The sequence below is a fragment of the Fusarium odoratissimum genome (genome assembly GCF_000260195.1).
Source record: "Fusarium odoratissimum NRRL 54006 unplaced genomic scaffold supercont1.48, whole genome shotgun sequence".
NCBI classification, from domain to species: domain Eukaryota; kingdom Fungi; phylum Ascomycota; class Sordariomycetes; order Hypocreales; family Nectriaceae; genus Fusarium; species Fusarium odoratissimum.
In genome coordinates, this window is record NW_022158728.1 from 149,300 (window position 1) to 165,431 (window position 16,132).

General features: G+C 49.9%; 5 protein-coding genes across 9 annotated transcripts; 3 read left to right on the forward strand and 2 right to left on the reverse strand.

Moving 5' to 3' along the window:
• Window positions 1-3,167: 3,167 nt before the first annotated feature.
• On the forward strand, window positions 3,168-7,326 carry FOIG_15204 (uncharacterized protein). 3 transcript variants are annotated; one of them, XM_031216537.1, is made up of 3 exons: window positions 3,168-4,012; window positions 4,170-5,218; window positions 5,267-7,326. In XM_031216537.1, the coding sequence occupies exons 2-3, from the start codon at window positions 4,181-4,183 to the stop codon at window positions 6,947-6,949; spliced, it is 2,721 nt and encodes a 906-aa protein (XP_031053762.1). In that variant the 5' UTR covers window positions 3,168-4,012; window positions 4,170-4,180; the 3' UTR covers window positions 6,950-7,326. The 3 variants fall into 3 exon arrangements, with proteins under 3 accessions (XP_031053762.1, XP_031053760.1, XP_031053761.1); XM_031216535.1 differs by having other exon boundaries at window positions 3,168-3,348; window positions 5,267-7,287; XM_031216536.1 differs by having other exon boundaries at window positions 3,168-5,218.
• Window positions 7,327-7,479: 153 nt separating this feature from the next.
• Window positions 7,480-9,030, forward strand: FOIG_15205 (uncharacterized protein). The gene is made up of 2 exons (XM_031216538.1): window positions 7,480-7,514; window positions 7,580-9,030. The coding sequence occupies exon 2, from the start codon at window positions 7,964-7,966 to the stop codon at window positions 8,840-8,842; it is 879 nt and encodes a 292-aa protein (XP_031053763.1). The 5' UTR covers window positions 7,480-7,514; window positions 7,580-7,963; the 3' UTR covers window positions 8,843-9,030.
• Window positions 9,031-10,351: 1,321 nt separating this feature from the next.
• On the forward strand, window positions 10,352-12,304 carry FOIG_15206 (1-acylglycerone phosphate reductase). Of its 2 annotated transcripts, XM_031216539.1 has the most exons (4): window positions 10,352-10,559; window positions 10,612-10,664; window positions 10,717-10,885; window positions 10,931-12,304. In XM_031216539.1, exons 1-4 carry the CDS (start codon window positions 10,525-10,527, stop codon window positions 11,562-11,564), a joined length of 891 nt encoding a protein of 296 aa, XP_031053764.1. In that variant the 5' UTR covers window positions 10,352-10,524; the 3' UTR covers window positions 11,565-12,304. The 2 variants fall into 2 exon arrangements, with proteins under 2 accessions (XP_031053764.1, XP_031053765.1); XM_031216540.1 differs by having other exon boundaries at window positions 10,352-10,664.
• Window positions 11,590-14,072, reverse strand: FOIG_15207 (uncharacterized protein). 2 transcript variants are annotated; one of them, XM_031216541.1, is made up of 8 exons: window positions 13,642-14,072; window positions 13,491-13,595; window positions 13,303-13,446; window positions 13,144-13,251; window positions 12,992-13,099; window positions 12,710-12,944; window positions 12,409-12,664; window positions 11,590-12,364 (listed from the first exon to the last, which is right to left on the reverse strand). In XM_031216541.1, the coding sequence occupies exons 1-8, from the start codon at window positions 13,929-13,931 to the stop codon at window positions 11,856-11,858; spliced, it is 1,755 nt and encodes a 584-aa protein (XP_031053766.1). In that variant the 5' UTR covers window positions 13,932-14,072; the 3' UTR covers window positions 11,590-11,855. The 2 variants fall into 2 exon arrangements, with proteins under 2 accessions (XP_031053766.1, XP_031053767.1); XM_031216542.1 differs by having other exon boundaries at window positions 13,491-14,072.
• Window positions 14,073-14,790: 718 nt separating this feature from the next.
• Window positions 14,791-15,868, reverse strand: FOIG_15208 (uncharacterized protein). The gene is made up of 3 exons (XM_031216543.1): window positions 15,445-15,868; window positions 15,089-15,391; window positions 14,791-15,041 (listed from the first exon to the last, which is right to left on the reverse strand). The coding sequence occupies exons 1-3, from the start codon at window positions 15,698-15,700 to the stop codon at window positions 14,902-14,904; spliced, it is 699 nt and encodes a 232-aa protein (XP_031053768.1). The 5' UTR covers window positions 15,701-15,868; the 3' UTR covers window positions 14,791-14,901.
• Between the last annotated feature and the right edge of the window lie 264 nt (window positions 15,869-16,132).

Sequence of the window (16,132 nt, forward strand, 5' to 3'; positions counted from 1 at the left end):
CGACTGCGTTAAAGCCCTTTATTTAACAGTAACAGGCGTTTTCCCTTAGCACAGCTGAACGAAGGGTCACTGCCACAGGTTTGCAAATGATACAGACGAAAGCGCATTTCTTTAGAGATCAATCGCTCTGAAAGGGGATTCCTTAGTTCATAAAGAGGGTACAATATGCCCTACCTTAAGCAGTCCCGGTTCTTCGCCCTTCAGAACAACGACGGAGTAACAATTGCGATGATTCTCAGACACCATCGTTGCCCAAAAAGCACATGGATTTCGGGGCAGATAGAAAAGAACAGTATCGACTTATTTCGAGATAGACTAGAAAACATTCCAGTTTGAGTCCTTCTCCTGACTACACACTAAACTGTGGTCAAGAACGAAAACCACGCAAAAGGGTATAATGATCCTCCCCTTCACAACCGCCATCACTTATTTTCCCGTCGTTATCATGCCACATCCATAAGAACCTGGCTTCGCTCTCGGGAGACGCCGGTACCAGAGAAGCCGCGCATACTATGGTGAGCATTGATGCACGCAGGCGGATCGAATCTAGCCATCGCGAGTCCCTAATGCCGCAAGTCATTGGGTATACCACACCTCAAAGAGACGATGAGAAGACCGACAGCAATCGCCGCTTTAGAAAGACACCAAGTCTACCTTGACCAACTATTCAACTGCAATGAATATATATATACATATTATAGTGCCGTGCCGCCGGCCCTACCTACGCTTTCATGTTGGTAAGTATATGACTCCTCACGGCAACAGACTGTTTCTCTTTTAAGACTGCGAGAAAAAGGTCTCAAGGGCATTCGGCCAGCAGGAAAACCGTACAATTATATCTGTCAGAAGGTTAGCGTTAGACATGCGCTTATGATCGATATACATATATATATATAGCTAGTCGACCCGTCAGCTGTGGGAGTTCGCGATCATCGAATCGACAACTCTGAGAGCCTCTTAGAGGCCTACAGGATGATGCCACGAGGGCGACTGAGCATCATCTTCGCTGTACCCCCAAACGGCTCGGGGTTCAGCATGACCACAACAGAGATCCCTTGGAACGTACTGGTTCCAGTCAGTGCATCTCCTAATTGTTACTGCTACACCCAATAGGAGTTTCGAAAGTCGATGATCCAGATGGTGGACGGCGATAGAATGTTCGCCAGAACAATCCGACTGTGGCTTCAACTAAATACGATGGAAATAGACACTTCTGGAACGAGAAGCCGAGCAGAATGTATGCATGATCTTCACAACTTCGCTGGTGATGTTCTGACCGCTGACTGGTCGCCAAAATCGGGACAGTAATCAACACACCCGTCATAAATGTATAAGTAGTATACGTCAAATGCTCAACAAACAAGACATGGACCTCATCCTATCCCAGAAGGATACGCACACAAGAGAAATCTCCGCGCCTTTTATACCACATAGAGGATCCTCGGGGACACTCTTTCCAGAGATATGATGGATTCGTCTAGTGTTTGAATGAAGCGCTTGATGGAAATCATCATGGCCCTTGCCTCTGCCAGGTGTGAATGACAATGCCGGGGTTCAAACGATAGAATATGACCAATGTGCAGTATGACCCCTTGGTCTCATACAAAGTCTTGCAGTGTCATATATATACCTCCTAGTGCCAGGTAAAACGCCCCCCATCAAAAGCAGAGGCCACAGTGCTCATTAGTATCCAGCTCCTTTGTACTCACCACCGGGCTCAGCGCGAACAGGAACAGTTGCGGACTCCCGAACCTATCTGGAGATACGTTGAAGGAGGCCTGGAAAGAGATGGTGGCTTAGTGGGCCATCATATCCTCCAAGGCTGGGTGCTACAAAGAGAAGAAGAAAGCATTCTTGGTTTACCAGGAGGAATGATGTACTCAGATTGTCATTATACCCCCTACAACGTCACGGCTCTTCACTGGGCTGCTTTCACCTCTCAATAAAGTAAAGTTGGTATTCTCCCTGATGCCGAACACTCATTTTACGCCCTGAATAGATTTCCAAAGACGAAAGAATATGTTCGTTTCGCGCCTTGAAGTATCCTGGTCGGGCTGTGCGAACAATTCAACTTGACCATGGCAGGTCAGCTCATTGACGCTAGCCTTGGTCGAAAGCATGGAGTACACAAGTAAGTATATTAGGATTGACCTATAGATAGCCCATTAATTACTCTTTTATACGTTATGTTCTGATGTTGAGCCTCACGGATTATTCTCCTTCTTTCCTTTCGTTGTCGCTTATTATCCTTCAAGCTCCTCGGGCAGGCCTCCACCTTCCATACCAATGAGGAAGCGGCCATACATGCCCTTTGGATATATCTTGAACTTACGCACGCGGGCAGCGCAAGGAATCAATGACCAAGTGACCCATGAGGTCTGGTTCATGACAGTCTCGGAGTTGGAGACATCAAAGGGGCCTCAGCCATGATATACAAGGCACATGTGAGGCTCATAGATTACTGGTCGGGCCAACAAGTTAGCCTTTCACGGACAGTCCTTCAAGCAGTCACAACACGATTAAAATGCGTCATCTTTGTGCTGGTAATGGAGCGTGCGATGGATTAAACGTATTAATGACGAGAGAGGGTGCTAAAGCCTGAGTGTTGTGCCACAGTTGCGTGTCATTGGTGCCAGATGAAATCTGGGGTAAGGAAGCGCCAATGGCCGGAGGGGATGGGAATAGATATGATGTGAGCAAGGCCTCATTGCGCGACTGATGTAAGACAGGAATTTATTACATTGGGGGTTAGATAGAACAGAATGGAAGAATACAGTGTTAGATAGAAATACAGATAATTAGTTGCACATCAAACGATCAAAATCGCCAGCCAAGACCTAAATGTGACCATAGCAAGGATACTCACTCCCGATGCAACGGCTCAGCGCATGCACCCTTATCCCAGCCCAACTAGGCCAGCTCCCGTCCGTCCCGCCCCCGATATCGCCAAAAGCCGGACCCATGTCAAGCCGCAGCCGGGCTGAAAGACGCTCAGGATCAGGATCAGGATCAGGGGTGGCCTAAAATATCGGTGAGCCTAATGTCTCTTTGTTGCTTTGTATCTCTGAGACGCGCACACGTATACAGTACAGGTCGTACAGGTCACCTGGTTATGTTATGTTGGGGGGCAGAATCTTGTCTTGTCTTATCTTACTCCTTTTTTCCTACATGTATTCCTTCTCTTTATTAACTGATCTTTTTTTCTGAAGACCTTTTCATTTTCTGCTGTTATGAGCGTCGTGATCATGTTTGACTCTTCGATGAATGGTGGTGGTTGTAGGGGATGTGCAAAGATATTGGAGTATGAGAAGAGACAGGCTGTGGAATTGCTGGTCAATTCTGACGATGGTAAGTGCTGCTCTCATATCGTTGACACTTGAGACGAATTAGGCAAGGTCCCTTCTATCTCAATAATATTCTTCATCGCTCGTTCATTGTCCAACACATACTCAATCAAGGTTGAGTGGCCGGAACCATTCAACAACTACCCAAATATCTTCTTCTATCCTCAGAACTCTCATCACGCCTTGAGCAAGTCTTCAAGCCTCTCTTCTGACTTACAATCAACAATATTCCCCGAAAGGCTAGTGCCGATTTACGGGGCACCGGATCGTGTGGCTATTGATCCCGCAAGGCTGGTCAAGTGGCTGTGCTCTCATCCATCATCCAATAAACGCTTCAACATGACAAAAGGCTGTGGCGTAGTCGCCCATGATAACCAGCAATTGAGAGACATTCTCAACACTCTAGAGTGTTCAATTGCGAATGCTCACCAAAAATGACACAATCGGGCTCAGCGGCTTTGTCTGTGCTTTTTTGAAGCTTTGGTTCATTTCGTGGACTTTTGGCAGGGAGAATAGGGAGAGACCCTGGGTTTGGCGATTGCGCAATCGCGTCATACCTGGCCGAATTTCTGAGCGGTCTCGGCGCTGGAGCTTCAGCGCTGACTCTTGTTATCTTGCTTATCCACAACACCACAAATAATTGTATCAAGTTGGTGATAATCAAGAGTGTACGTTTCTTGCCTCAAGTACGCATTTTCTCGTTTTGAGTTGTCTTTTCGCAAGCAATCATTTAGCACGCTTTCTTCTTCCTCGATACCCCTGTCTGCCCCTCCCTCGAGATCCTCCACCGCTGCTCCGACCACCAAGCTAACAAGCAGCTTCCAGACACCCTCACGATGCCTTCACGGACGGTATCACCGACAATGTCACCAGGTCCCTCGTCTCCGATTCTCTCACCCCTCGAAGCCCCCGAAGATCCTGCCACAAGCCCCGACCTCGTCCATTCTTTGTCCCATACAAGCACCGTCCTCGCTCTCGCCGTGAGTCCACAGCATGAGACGATCTACGCCGGTACACAAGACGGAGAGATTGTAGCATGGTCTCTTGACACATTCCGCCAAGTCCGCCGTGTTCAAGCCCACAAGCGTAGTGTCCTATCCTTATCATTATCGCCTGATGCGGAACTCCTGTTTTCCAGCGCTGGAGATCCCATCATCAATGTCTGGGATCCAAGCACCTTGACTCGACTTTACGAAATCTACGGCTCCTACGATGTCGGCGATATCTTTTGTACCGCATACAGCCCCCAACATGAGACATTATACATTGGTGCACAAAACGCCACCATTCAATGGGTTGGCCTTAACGACGTTACAGCTCGTGTGTCCCCCGAGTCACAGCAGCATCCCGATCGACGAAACCATCGCTTCTTCGACTCTAAAGCTGTCGGTGGCGGCGCAAGTACACCTCGACGAAACGACGATCGATGGGGGTTGATACCCAAAGCACACACTGTTCTCGAGATGCATTCAGGCTGCGTTAGAAACTTTGCCCACTATGGGTATGTGTACTGTATGCTCATGGCTAAGGGACCAACAGTCGATGTTGGGACAGACGATGATGTCTTGATCTCTGGTGCGGGTGACGGCACAATCAAGCTTTGGAGCCTCGGGCATACTGTTGAGGATGATGAGGAGCTTAGCGGCGGTATTCAAGAGATCATGACACTGGGCTCAGATGATGGCGAGTCAGTCTTGTCCCTCGCACTCGATAGCTCGTTCCTGTACGCTGGCAAGCTTGACGGTATCGTTGAACTATGGGATCTCGATACTGCGCAGCGATTGAGGGTTATCAAGGCTCACGACTGCGACATCATGTCGATACAAATGGGCTGGGGATATTTATGGACTGCTGCAACTAATGGTTGGGCCAGCGTGAGTACTCTCATCGACCAGGCACAACTTTTTGCTAACAATTTCCAGAAATACAGTACCACCCACTACGGCAAATACCAACATGCATCCTCCGGAGCCGTTCCCCAGAAATACCAGTGCCTCCTGAGATGGGAAGCTCATCAGGGCAAGGTTCTTGCATCGGCGGTCACGAACTACAAGAACAAGCAATACTTCATCACTGGTGCCAACGATGACAATATCTCGATTTGGTCCATTGACACCGATAAGTGCAACAGTAAAGAGAAAGAAGTATCACAGGCTTCAGACAACCTCTTGCTGTCTTCTTTGCGAGAATTTGTGTCATACAAGACAGTCTCCTCTCGCCCCGAGTTTGCGGAAGACTGTCGCAAGGGAGCTACCTACCTCGGTGCGCTGTTCAAACGTCTCGGTGGTCATGTTGAGTTACTCAGCACCGAGAAGCATCACAACCCTGTCGTCTACGCCCACTTCTCAGCTAAGAAGGAGGCTGCTGAGAGGCGAAAGCGAATTCTCTTCTACGGCCATTATGATGTTGTCGCTGCCGACAGCCGCAAAGGCAAATGGGAGACTGATCCATTCACGATGCAAGGAACTAACGGTTACCTGTATGGTCGTGGTGTCAGTGACAATAAGGGTCCCATCATCGCTGCGCTGTATGCAGTGACCGATTTGATGGAGAGCCAGCGACTAGAGAACGACGTTATCTTCCTCATTGAGGGTGAGGAAGAGTTTGGTTCGTTAGGCTTTGAGGAAGCTGTCAAGAAGAACAAGGAGTTGATCGGCGAAGTTGACTATATCTTGCTTGCCAACAGTTACTGGTTAGACGACGAGGTCCCGTGCTTGACGTACGGTCTTCGTGGTGTTTTGCACACAACTGTCTGTGTTGACGCACCTCGTCCAGATATCCACTCGGGTGTCGACGGCTCGTACATGATGAATGAGCCTCTTTCAGATCTCACTCAGATCCTTGGCAAGCTCAAGGGCCCTGGCAACCGGGTACAGATTCCCGGCTTCTACGATGGCATTCTTCCGGTGACACCTGAAGAGGAAGCGCGCTACGATGATATTGCCCAGATCTTGATTCGCAGTAATCCTGAAAAAGGCCCCGAGGAGAGGCTCAAACAGTCGCTTATGGCAAGGTGGCGCGAGCCCAATCTGACACTCCACCGATACAAGGTTTCTGGTCCTGATGGAAGTCTAGTAAGCAGTCATGCCAGTTCCCACATCAGTCTGCGCATGGTGCCAGGACAAGAAGTGGACAGCGTGATTGAAGCACTCGTCAAGTTCCTTGAGAATGAGTTTTCTCAGCTTGAGTCACAGAACAAACTCACCATCAACGTCGACAACAGAGCTGAACCATGGCTCGGAGACCCAACCAATGCCATCTTCCAGACATTGGAGAAGGCCATCCTGGAGACGTGGGATGAGTGTTTCGAAACGTCGCCCTCATCAGGTGAGGCTACACCAGAGCCCGAAAAGGCAGATAAGTCCAAAGAGGAAGAAGTTCTGTCAGTCAAGACCAAGCTTGGCAAACCACGTAAGCCGCTTTACATCCGCGAGGGTGGATCCATCCCAGCGATCAGATTCTTGGAGAAAGAATTTGGAGCTCCTGCAGCTCATCTGCCTTGCGGACAGTCAAGCGACTCCGCTCATCTGGACAACGAGCGGATATGTCTGCTGAACCTATTGAAGGCTCGTGAGATTTTTGGCAAGGTGTTCAGTCGATTGTAAGACTGGTGAGACAACGGGCGGGGCTGAAGTGACATATGGAATTTGGTGTATTTTAAAAAATGGAGAAATGTAGGAGAATGATACCCTTTTTTGTGGAAGTCAAGCAATATCCTGGCCGATGCATAGAAATCCACATGCCAGCTCAGAGAAAAAGTAAGGCTGATTGGGATCCTACGGAGTTAACGTTGCCGTTGGAGATCGTCTCTATGTAGTCTAAGCTTTTGCCAAGCCTTGACGTTCCGTAGGGCTGTGACTGATGATCAGTTCAGATGATAATGATCTTGCCACGGATAAGTATATCATCCATTTATCAGCAATGACTGACATTATCTTCGGTTCTCACACTCAATCTTCTGTGGTGAAACCGACATCGACACAAGCCACAGAGCACGGCTGATGGATATCCGGCCGGTTCATCCTAAAATTAGCCCGAAAATCACCAATCAGGGCTCCCTCCTGACGATTTACTGCGCCATGGACGGATGGGGCTTGGGAGGGTCGATCCTCGATTGTTCTCACGCCTGATTCTGAGATGGGTTTGGTGCTGACTGAAGGATCGTCCAAGGTAATTAAATCAAGCCAGTCCAAACAGCTCATAGTTGCAGTGCTATTCCACTAATTCCGTCATAGTTTTTGGAGGTTCCGATAATTTAGACACTAAAACCCCCCCCGAACCCGGTTCTGTCTTCTCCCCCCTGTTTTTTCCTCCCTTCTCCTCTTTTTTGCATCATCACATCGAACATTTATAACAAAACATCACCATTCGTTATCTTTTTCCTTTTTTTCTGTCATTCGCTACAATACGAGCTGGGAATTATTGATTTTTTGTGCTTCAAGAAGTAAATGTCTTTCGGCTTTTGAATGATTGATCAATCAGCAATTGTTTTTGCATAATTAGCCTGGTTGGGTGGCTTTTTCAGCTGAAAACCAGGTTCCCGTCTCTCTCAAGGGGGCCGCCCTCCAAAAAAAAAAAAAACACCAACCAACACGCATCCAGTCCAATTGGCATCAACCATGGCGTCGCGTTGGTTCACGCTCCTCCTCCTCCTAACGCCTTCATTGGCTCTCGACAACAATTTCGACTTCTACCCCAAGGGCGCGCAGAAATGTCTCTCCCAAGCCGCCGACGACGCCTCGTGCACTGGCGCTGACAGCAAGGAGCTGAACTACTGCCTCTGCGGTCTTGGCAACTACAACAATGACTTCATCCTCGGTTCCGCTGCGTGTATCGGCAAGCAGTCGCCCGGCGATGTGGATGAGACGTACGATACCATGAACGAGGCGTGCTCTAATTCGCAGACGCCGATGAAGGTTACCAAGAAGGAGTATCAGGAGGCGGCGGAGAAGGGTGCGAGTGCGAGTACGACTACTGATGCGGCTACCTCTTCGACTGCTTCTGCGACGGCGACCGACTCGGCGAGTACCACGAAAGACACAGCTGCTGCTACGACGAGCGCTGAGAACAACGATGATTCGGGCTTGTCAACGGGTGCCACAGCGGGAGTAGCCGTTGGCGCAGCAGTCGGTGGTGCAGCAGTAGTAGGCCTATTCGTGTGGTTCTGGATGCAGCGCCGCAGGAAGAACGCCGAAGAATCGCACCCCATGCTGCCCAACTACGAGAACCGCGACGGTTCACCCTATCAACCTACCGAGCCGAAACCAGCGTGGTCAGCAGCGGGTTCGCCGCAGCAAGCAATGGGAACACCGGATCCAAATGCTGGATTTTACAAGCCTCCTGAGCCGGTGGAACTGCCGCCTGAGCCAGCGCCTGTTTATGAGATGGACGGGACGGGTACTGCGGTTGAGATGGATTCTACGCCTGTTGATCCACGGGGGAATAGATCGCGCTTGAGTTCGTCGCATTCGTCAATATCATCGGGCTGGAGAGATTAATGGTTTATAAAAGAATGAAGGAATAATGGTTCTGGATGGGTATGAATGAGGTTATAGCCTCGTGGAGTTTGGACGGTACAGGATGTATCACTGGTTGTCATTTAGCGTAAATACTTGACTGTTTCATCATATTTTGTACTTTGATGAAGTCATTGTTCGAATTGCTCACGACTGCGGCGGTTTCTGTCGCAGTCAACGGTCAATGAGAGGCATCCTGCGATAAGAGATGCTCTCACGCCGTAGGTGATACTATACTGCCTCAGAACTACCAGTGTCTACTTCTTTTGCCTCACAAGGCCATTTGTAGCCTGCGAATGGCAGGGCAAGTGGGCGCAAGGACTCAGCCGAGACAGCGAAGCAGTCCATTCTTATTTGCACCAGCCTTGGGGTCTGGTTCAATCTTTGAAACGTCGTCGTCGCTCATCTCAGTATGTTCCTGTCGACTCAAAACCCAAGGTCTGGCCCCCAAGTCTGCCTCCTTTCTTGCGCGATAAGGTTCGGGGCCTACATGCTTTGTAGTGCAGGCGTTAAATGAAGATTATCACAATCCAGGTAAAGTTTATTGTTGCCGACGGAAGAAATGCGAAGCGAAGTCCATTCTCTTCAAATAATATGTTGCCGTTTCCGTTCATCCCGGTGTTCGATTACAACATGCGGCTCCAAGTCGGTGCTTGGTCTGTTCATCTTTTTGCTATCAATGCATTGCAAGTTTGAGCTGGGAGTCTCCATGTCGGCATCAGTTAGCATCAAAGTCTCTCTCACGGAATGACCAGAGGGGTCTTGGCTCCATCAAAGTCAGTTCCCGACAAAGCGCCCATCTGGTGTTGGAGGTTCGTCGAGATAGTTTGACTCGCGAGGAATGGCCGTTTATACATATCTTCGGGATTATCGGCTACGTAATCCAGATGTTAGCCATACCCAATGCTTCACCCTGCTCACGCGATCTGATCAGTGATCCTTAAAGGAACCCCGGTTGCCAGTAAGTTGCTCCGTTGCCGTTCCTGGCCATTACATCCGTGATCCTTCATAAAAGCCCAGGGAGTTAGCATTTAGGCCCTCTCTACCTTAAGCTTCGAGTTAGTCCTGGCTTCCATTGTCACTGCTTCTGAGGCCTTCTAGAGATCCCAGAGGAGAGGTATGTAATAATTCCTGTGAAGATATTCAGCCCATTTGAATCAGAGGTTGTTCATAAGCGATGCGCATGCTTGCTCGGTATTGCAAAGTACAGGGTAGCATTTGGATGTGTATACGAGGCAACATGTTCCCCGCTTCAAAGACAAAGAAGCCTCTACCGTCAACCATAGATGCCTAGTAATAGGCGGGGAATTAATAAAAGCCCTAAGGCTGAGTTTATTCCTCAATTCAAGTCATTAGATCAAGATAGAGATTCGCATTCGCACTCGATAATCGTATAGTGACACTTCAACTCCCAACGCGAGCCCGCGGGCAGCGAAGCCAGGTCGATGCTCAGTGGCTGAAACGTCCCAAATCGTGATCCACCGTGGGTCTCGGCATGAGATGGAGAAACAGCTCGGACCAATTTCACATGTTTTCACTTTACTTTAAGAGCTTCGATAGACCTCAATCGCAAGCTTCAACACCACGATTATTTACTTGCAGTAGTGCTCACTCTCAACGAATCAACTCACATCTCTTGTTAGGATTGGGAACTTGTTAGCAAAATGGCCGAAAGAAAAACTTACGTTCTCATCACTGGGTAAAGCAATTGAGCGCCGAAATTGTTGAGGATTGGATGCTGATGAGAGTAGATGCTCGCCTGGAGGTATCGGCCATTCTCTAGTTGATGAGTTTCATCGTCAGGGTGAGTAGAATAATTGGGGATATGTTAATTGAGTACTGATTCACTCTCACAGGCTGCCATGTCATTGCGACGGTGCGAAACACAGACATGATCAAGGATCTTGAAAGGCCCGGCATCAGCGTCCTCCCTCTTGAGATCACCTCCGCCAAGAGTATCCAAGAGTGCAAAGAGAAGGTCTCTGAGCTCACTGGTGGCCGCCTCGACATTCTCGTCAACAATGCGTAAGTACACGCTCTTAGTCTATTGCGCATAATTGACTCTCCTAGTGGCCGAACTCACACCATCCCTTCCATTGACACGGATCTTGACGATGTTCGCCAAACATACGAAGTCAACGTCTTCGGCCCAATCCAGATGGTTTCAACCTTTGCACCTCTCCTCATTGAAGCCCGTGGTCTCATCATCAACATCTCCAGCACATCTACCCTTGTTCCCTACATCTTCGGCGCCATTTACTCCTCCACCAAGGGCGCCATCAACGTCTGGTCCCGCGCCCTTCGCCTTGAACTTAAGCCGTTCAACGTGCGCGTCATGGTCGCCGTCACCGGCACAGTGCGATCCAACATCGCCAGCCGGACACATCGATCTCTGCCGCCGAACTCTCTGTACATGCCCATAAATGACTTTTTCCAGCGACGATTGACATTCAGTCAGCGAACGGCGACGATGCCGACGGAGAAGTATGCGGAGAAGCTGGTGACCGCTGCGTTGAAGGGTGAGGGATATCTGGGCGGGTTGATCGGCGGCACACCCGACTGGTTTTATGCAGGGGGAATGGCGACCAAGACTTGGATTCTGTCGTGTTTGCCTAATTGGGTGAATGAGACGGTCATTGGTATCTTCTTTGGCATCGGAGGCTTGACCAAGAAGATCCAGGCTGCGCGCGCAAAGAGAGACTAGAGAGAAGATTGAGCTTAGGATGCTGGAGGATGAGATGTGATCACGGCAGAGTATAAGGCGCTGCGTATTGGGTTCAATTGGACCCATTCAGTATATCACCTTTGAGGAACTCCCGAAGTTCTAAGTCACTAAGCTCCCAGGGAGCGACAGAGAGTGCAAGAGAATTGAATGCTGTACACTGTATGTGTGTGCTGCTTGTTTCTATATCTCTAATGAGTGATCTTCTTGACTACTGCGATGGACGTCACCGGCGTCGCATCGTGCTCTCCATGCATTCCAACAACCGACCGTTTAAGCCCACTTTCCAAGCAAGCTCATGAGGACCATGCCGCAGACCAAACCAAACAGAGCCAAAAGCGTAGTAAGGGGGCTAGCATCGCTGAGTTCACCTCCCAGCATCCAATCCTGAGCCCACATCTCAACTAGACCAACCCAGACGAGGATACCAGCGGACAAAGCATCCAGAGTACCAATAGCGATCAAGGTAGCAGGGTCGTTTCCGTTGAAGACGTTCAGAACACCAATACCAATCGCCATGCCGATGGGGGTGACGATGGCGAAGCCAGAAGCAAGGACGAGTTTCTTCCACAGAGGGACAGTAGATGTTCCGGTTCGTTCAACGGATGGAGGTGGTGTAGAGTGTGAGTGTGAGTGACCCAGAGCGAGGGGCATTTGACCATAGCCAAGCGAGGCGATTCGTGTACCGAGGGCAATACCTTCAAAAAGTTGGTGAAAGATGATGACGATGGAGAGGGTGATGAAGAAGGAGTCTCCTGCTACAACAAGAGTGATGCCGATGACTGCAGATGTTAGTTGGGGTATATAATAAGGGTGACGGACGTACGGATTGAGTGGAAGATGATACCAGCTTCCATGATGGTAATGTTGGCCATCTCGGCTTTCTCCACAGCCTTAGGTGACAAGTAAGCTGAGTCGGTCTCGGTCTTCTTGGTCAACTGCCATCGCATGGCGCGCTGAACACAGAACTCAATAAGGAACGAAATGAAGAGACCAGCCATAACGATAGCAGCAGTAGTAGCTTCGTATTGCAGCTCGCCAAGACATTCGTTGCCAAACATCATGAACGCATGGGTGAACAACTACAACGGTCAGTCATTGTCTCCAAGGGGAGTGGGTAAACGTACGTGAACAAAGGCAGTCGAGATAATAACTCCAGTACCGAACTGCTTGAGAATCGTGAGGACAATGTTCGATCGCACGGGAACAAACGTCGACATGAGAATCGGTCCAAAGACACCAATGGAACTGGCGACCAGAACGACGAACAGCATTCCGATACGAATGCCGATCTTGTAGTCTCTGTCTTTACGACCGCAGTCTCGCTGACCGCCCTCTTCGGAGCCACCGCCGACGCAGTGTCTGTCGCGTGTTAGTCAAGTTCTCGAGGGGATGAAGGAGCTACGAACTCGACGCCTGCGTGGAAATGGCAATGCTCTTGCTGAGGGTCTGCTTTACCGGATTCGACATCTGCAGCTGGGAGAATGGGAGCTTCGCCGTCATCGGACATGCAGTAACTGAAAGGTTAGCCGGAGTTGGCAGTGATGGAAGAGGACCGTACGTTTCTTCGCCATGGCTGTGGCAGCTTGTGAGTTGAGCGGGATACTCCTCGGTGTTGGTGATGGTAGTCTGGACGTAGTATTCTGATGAGCTGGGGCCTATGCAGTAGCTGGTCTTGTTAAACACGAATCTTCTATCAATAGTGGAAGAGCAGACTTACAGAGACGCCTCATGCATGTGGCAGTCAGACACGGCAGTGATCTCGTCCTTCTTCGCGGCAGCAGTTTCTTTGGCGGTCTGAGTAGTGGCTGTAGCACCTTCCACGAGGACCTGGACTTCTCCGCCGTTGGGGTTCATGCAGTATCTGATCAGTTAGCTACGCCAGAATGTCAAGAGGATAGAACTTACGTGTCTGAGCCATGGCTGTGGCAGTCTGTGTACGAAGTGGGAGGATCCTTTGTCATGGTCGCTTCAAGAACGATCTGATACTCATCAGAGCCATCCATACAGAACCTACACTGTCAACATATCTTGCGCAAGGGAGAAACGAGGCACGTACTGAGTAGGACCATGCATATGACAGCCCGTCAAGCTCTCAAAGTCAATGCCGGTCTTGGTCGCAGTGGCAGACGCCTGTCTCTTGACAGCCCCTGGGTTCGCCGTCGCAGAAACAGCGACGACGAAGAGGAGAGACCCAGCGATCATAGTGGCACGACGGCTCTCGAAGAAACTCTTGACACGAGCCATGATAGAGATTTTCATATGAGTTGAATGATGCTGCAAAAAAAAAAGAATAAACTCTGGATGTTTAAGCTTATTATGTATAGCTACTGCGAGAGGCAACTTCATTTAGCGTGGGGGAATAGGTGAACATCAAGGTCCTCTCTTTGTCAGTGAAACTCCAACAGGGCTCTTGGCACCGAACAAAAAGAACCGTGGGGCGACATTGGATGACCTGGATGTCTACGAGAAGCCTTTTCTAGAAGAGATATTACGGTACAGGACATGACAAAAGTGGCAATCGGCCAGACCGTGGATCTTCCTGCCTCAAACTAAAACTACATCGTTGGAAACCCAACGATCCGATTTGATACCGCGGACAGGTAAGCTTGCAAACAAGGTTACTTACTAGCAGAGATTTTCCCTTTTACCCAAAAGACCGCGGAATTTAGTCCTTTGTTTATTCCCCACGGCCAACTCGATATTCAGCGGTGATGGTGGGTTGCTGAGAACCTTGATGGGCGTGGGCCAAGCCCCGGTGAACTTTTGCTGGAACTGAGAGATTTTTTGACGTGATGTGATCTGTTTCTCGGGGGAATTTTGAATATGCAGGACAGGGGTAGGGGAGGGAGGGAAAACAAGGTTATGTTTATGGGTAATTTTGGGTGCGGCGCTATTGAGGAGGTTGTTTTGACGTGTGACGTGAGGGCGAAGGTGAAGGTTTGTTTGAGTGAGGCTCAGCTGTCAATTACGCGAACATCCTTAGTTGAATTGTGATACTCACTACGGGAATGTGCACTGAAACAACTTTTGAAAGCACTTATGGAGGACGTCTGCAGGATTGGATTGGCTCTTCATTCGAAGAGATCAGTCATACAAGACAACCAACACTCACTCATAACGCAACAACTTCAGAGCAAGGTCAGGTAAAATTCGTGATTAATGAACATATCTACGTCCCATCTTTAGACCAGTAGTCAAAATGCTTCCAGTCCATCAAGAAACAAAGTTTACATGAAGTGTGTCTTTCTATCCTCCACTGCATCAACCCAGGGCTCGACACGGATATCCCCAGATCATCCATTCTCAACCTCACAATTTAAAGAGCGAAAACAGCGGCAGCGACCATGCCAGCTAGAGGGATCATCTGACCGATGGCAGCGTTGTCGGTAACAGCAGCTGAGTCGCTGGAAGTGGGAGTGCTGTCTGAAGCAGCGGTAGCGGGACCATCGCAGTGCCCTAAACAGTCAGTAAGCGATTACGAGTGATGGGAGGAAGAAAAGTACAGTGGTCGCCGTGGGGCTCGCAGCCAACGGACTCGGTGGGAGAGGGAGCGAGCGAAGCGGAAGCACCAGCGGAGTGGCTGCGATCGTGCTCAGACTCGGTAGCCTTGGCCTCAACGCCAGTGCGGGCAGCCTCGCAATGCCAGTGGTCGCCATGGGGCTCACAGCCGGTAGACTCAGTAGGAGAGGGAGCAAGCGAACCAGAGCCAGTGGCGTCATCGTGGTCGTGGTCGTGGTCATGCTCATGCTCAGACTCAGTGGTCTTGGCCTCAGTCGCAAGGGTAGATCGAGCGCCCTCGCAGTGCCCTAGACATCCATGTTAATAAGCGGTTGCGAAATGAAGGGAGTGAGGAACATACAGTGGTTGCCGTGGGGCTCACAGCCGACAGACTCAGTAGGCGAAGGAGCAAGAGCCTCAGTCGCACCAGTAGAGTGATCATGGTCGTGGTCGTGCTCAGCCTCAGAGGTAGCAGCGACAGCATCAGTACGAGCAGCCTCGCAGTGCCAGTGATCACCATGGGGTTCACAACCAACAGACTCAGTAGGCGAGGGAGCCTGGGCCATGATGGCGGGGAAGAGGCCGAGAAGAGCGACGGCGAAAGAAGTGGTCTTCATCTTGGATGCGCGTGAGAGATGTCAATGTTGATGTGAGCGAGAGGATGTTGAGGTGAGATACAAGTGGGAGAGGAAATTTTTATATCCCTTGCAATAAGAGAGAGAGTGATTCACAGGCTCTGCCAAGAGAATTGCCTTGTCACTTGCGAGTTTCGCAGGATGCGAGTGTTGGGCTAGCAAGGAACGGGCTGTCGGGGAGGGAATAATGGACGCATTGAGAGATCCATTGTAAGCGCGTGGGGGTATTACGAGCTCTATAGAGACTGCTGGGGCGTATTGTCCTCGACCTGGATCTGCCAGCTGGGCTTTGAGATGACGGCTCAACCGTTGGTCAACGTCTGTCAAGATGCATCCAGCACCTCGTGTAAGTGCAAGTCAGTAGAGGTATGCCAGTCAGGTACTCAGCACCCCTCTAATCTCGATTACAACCAG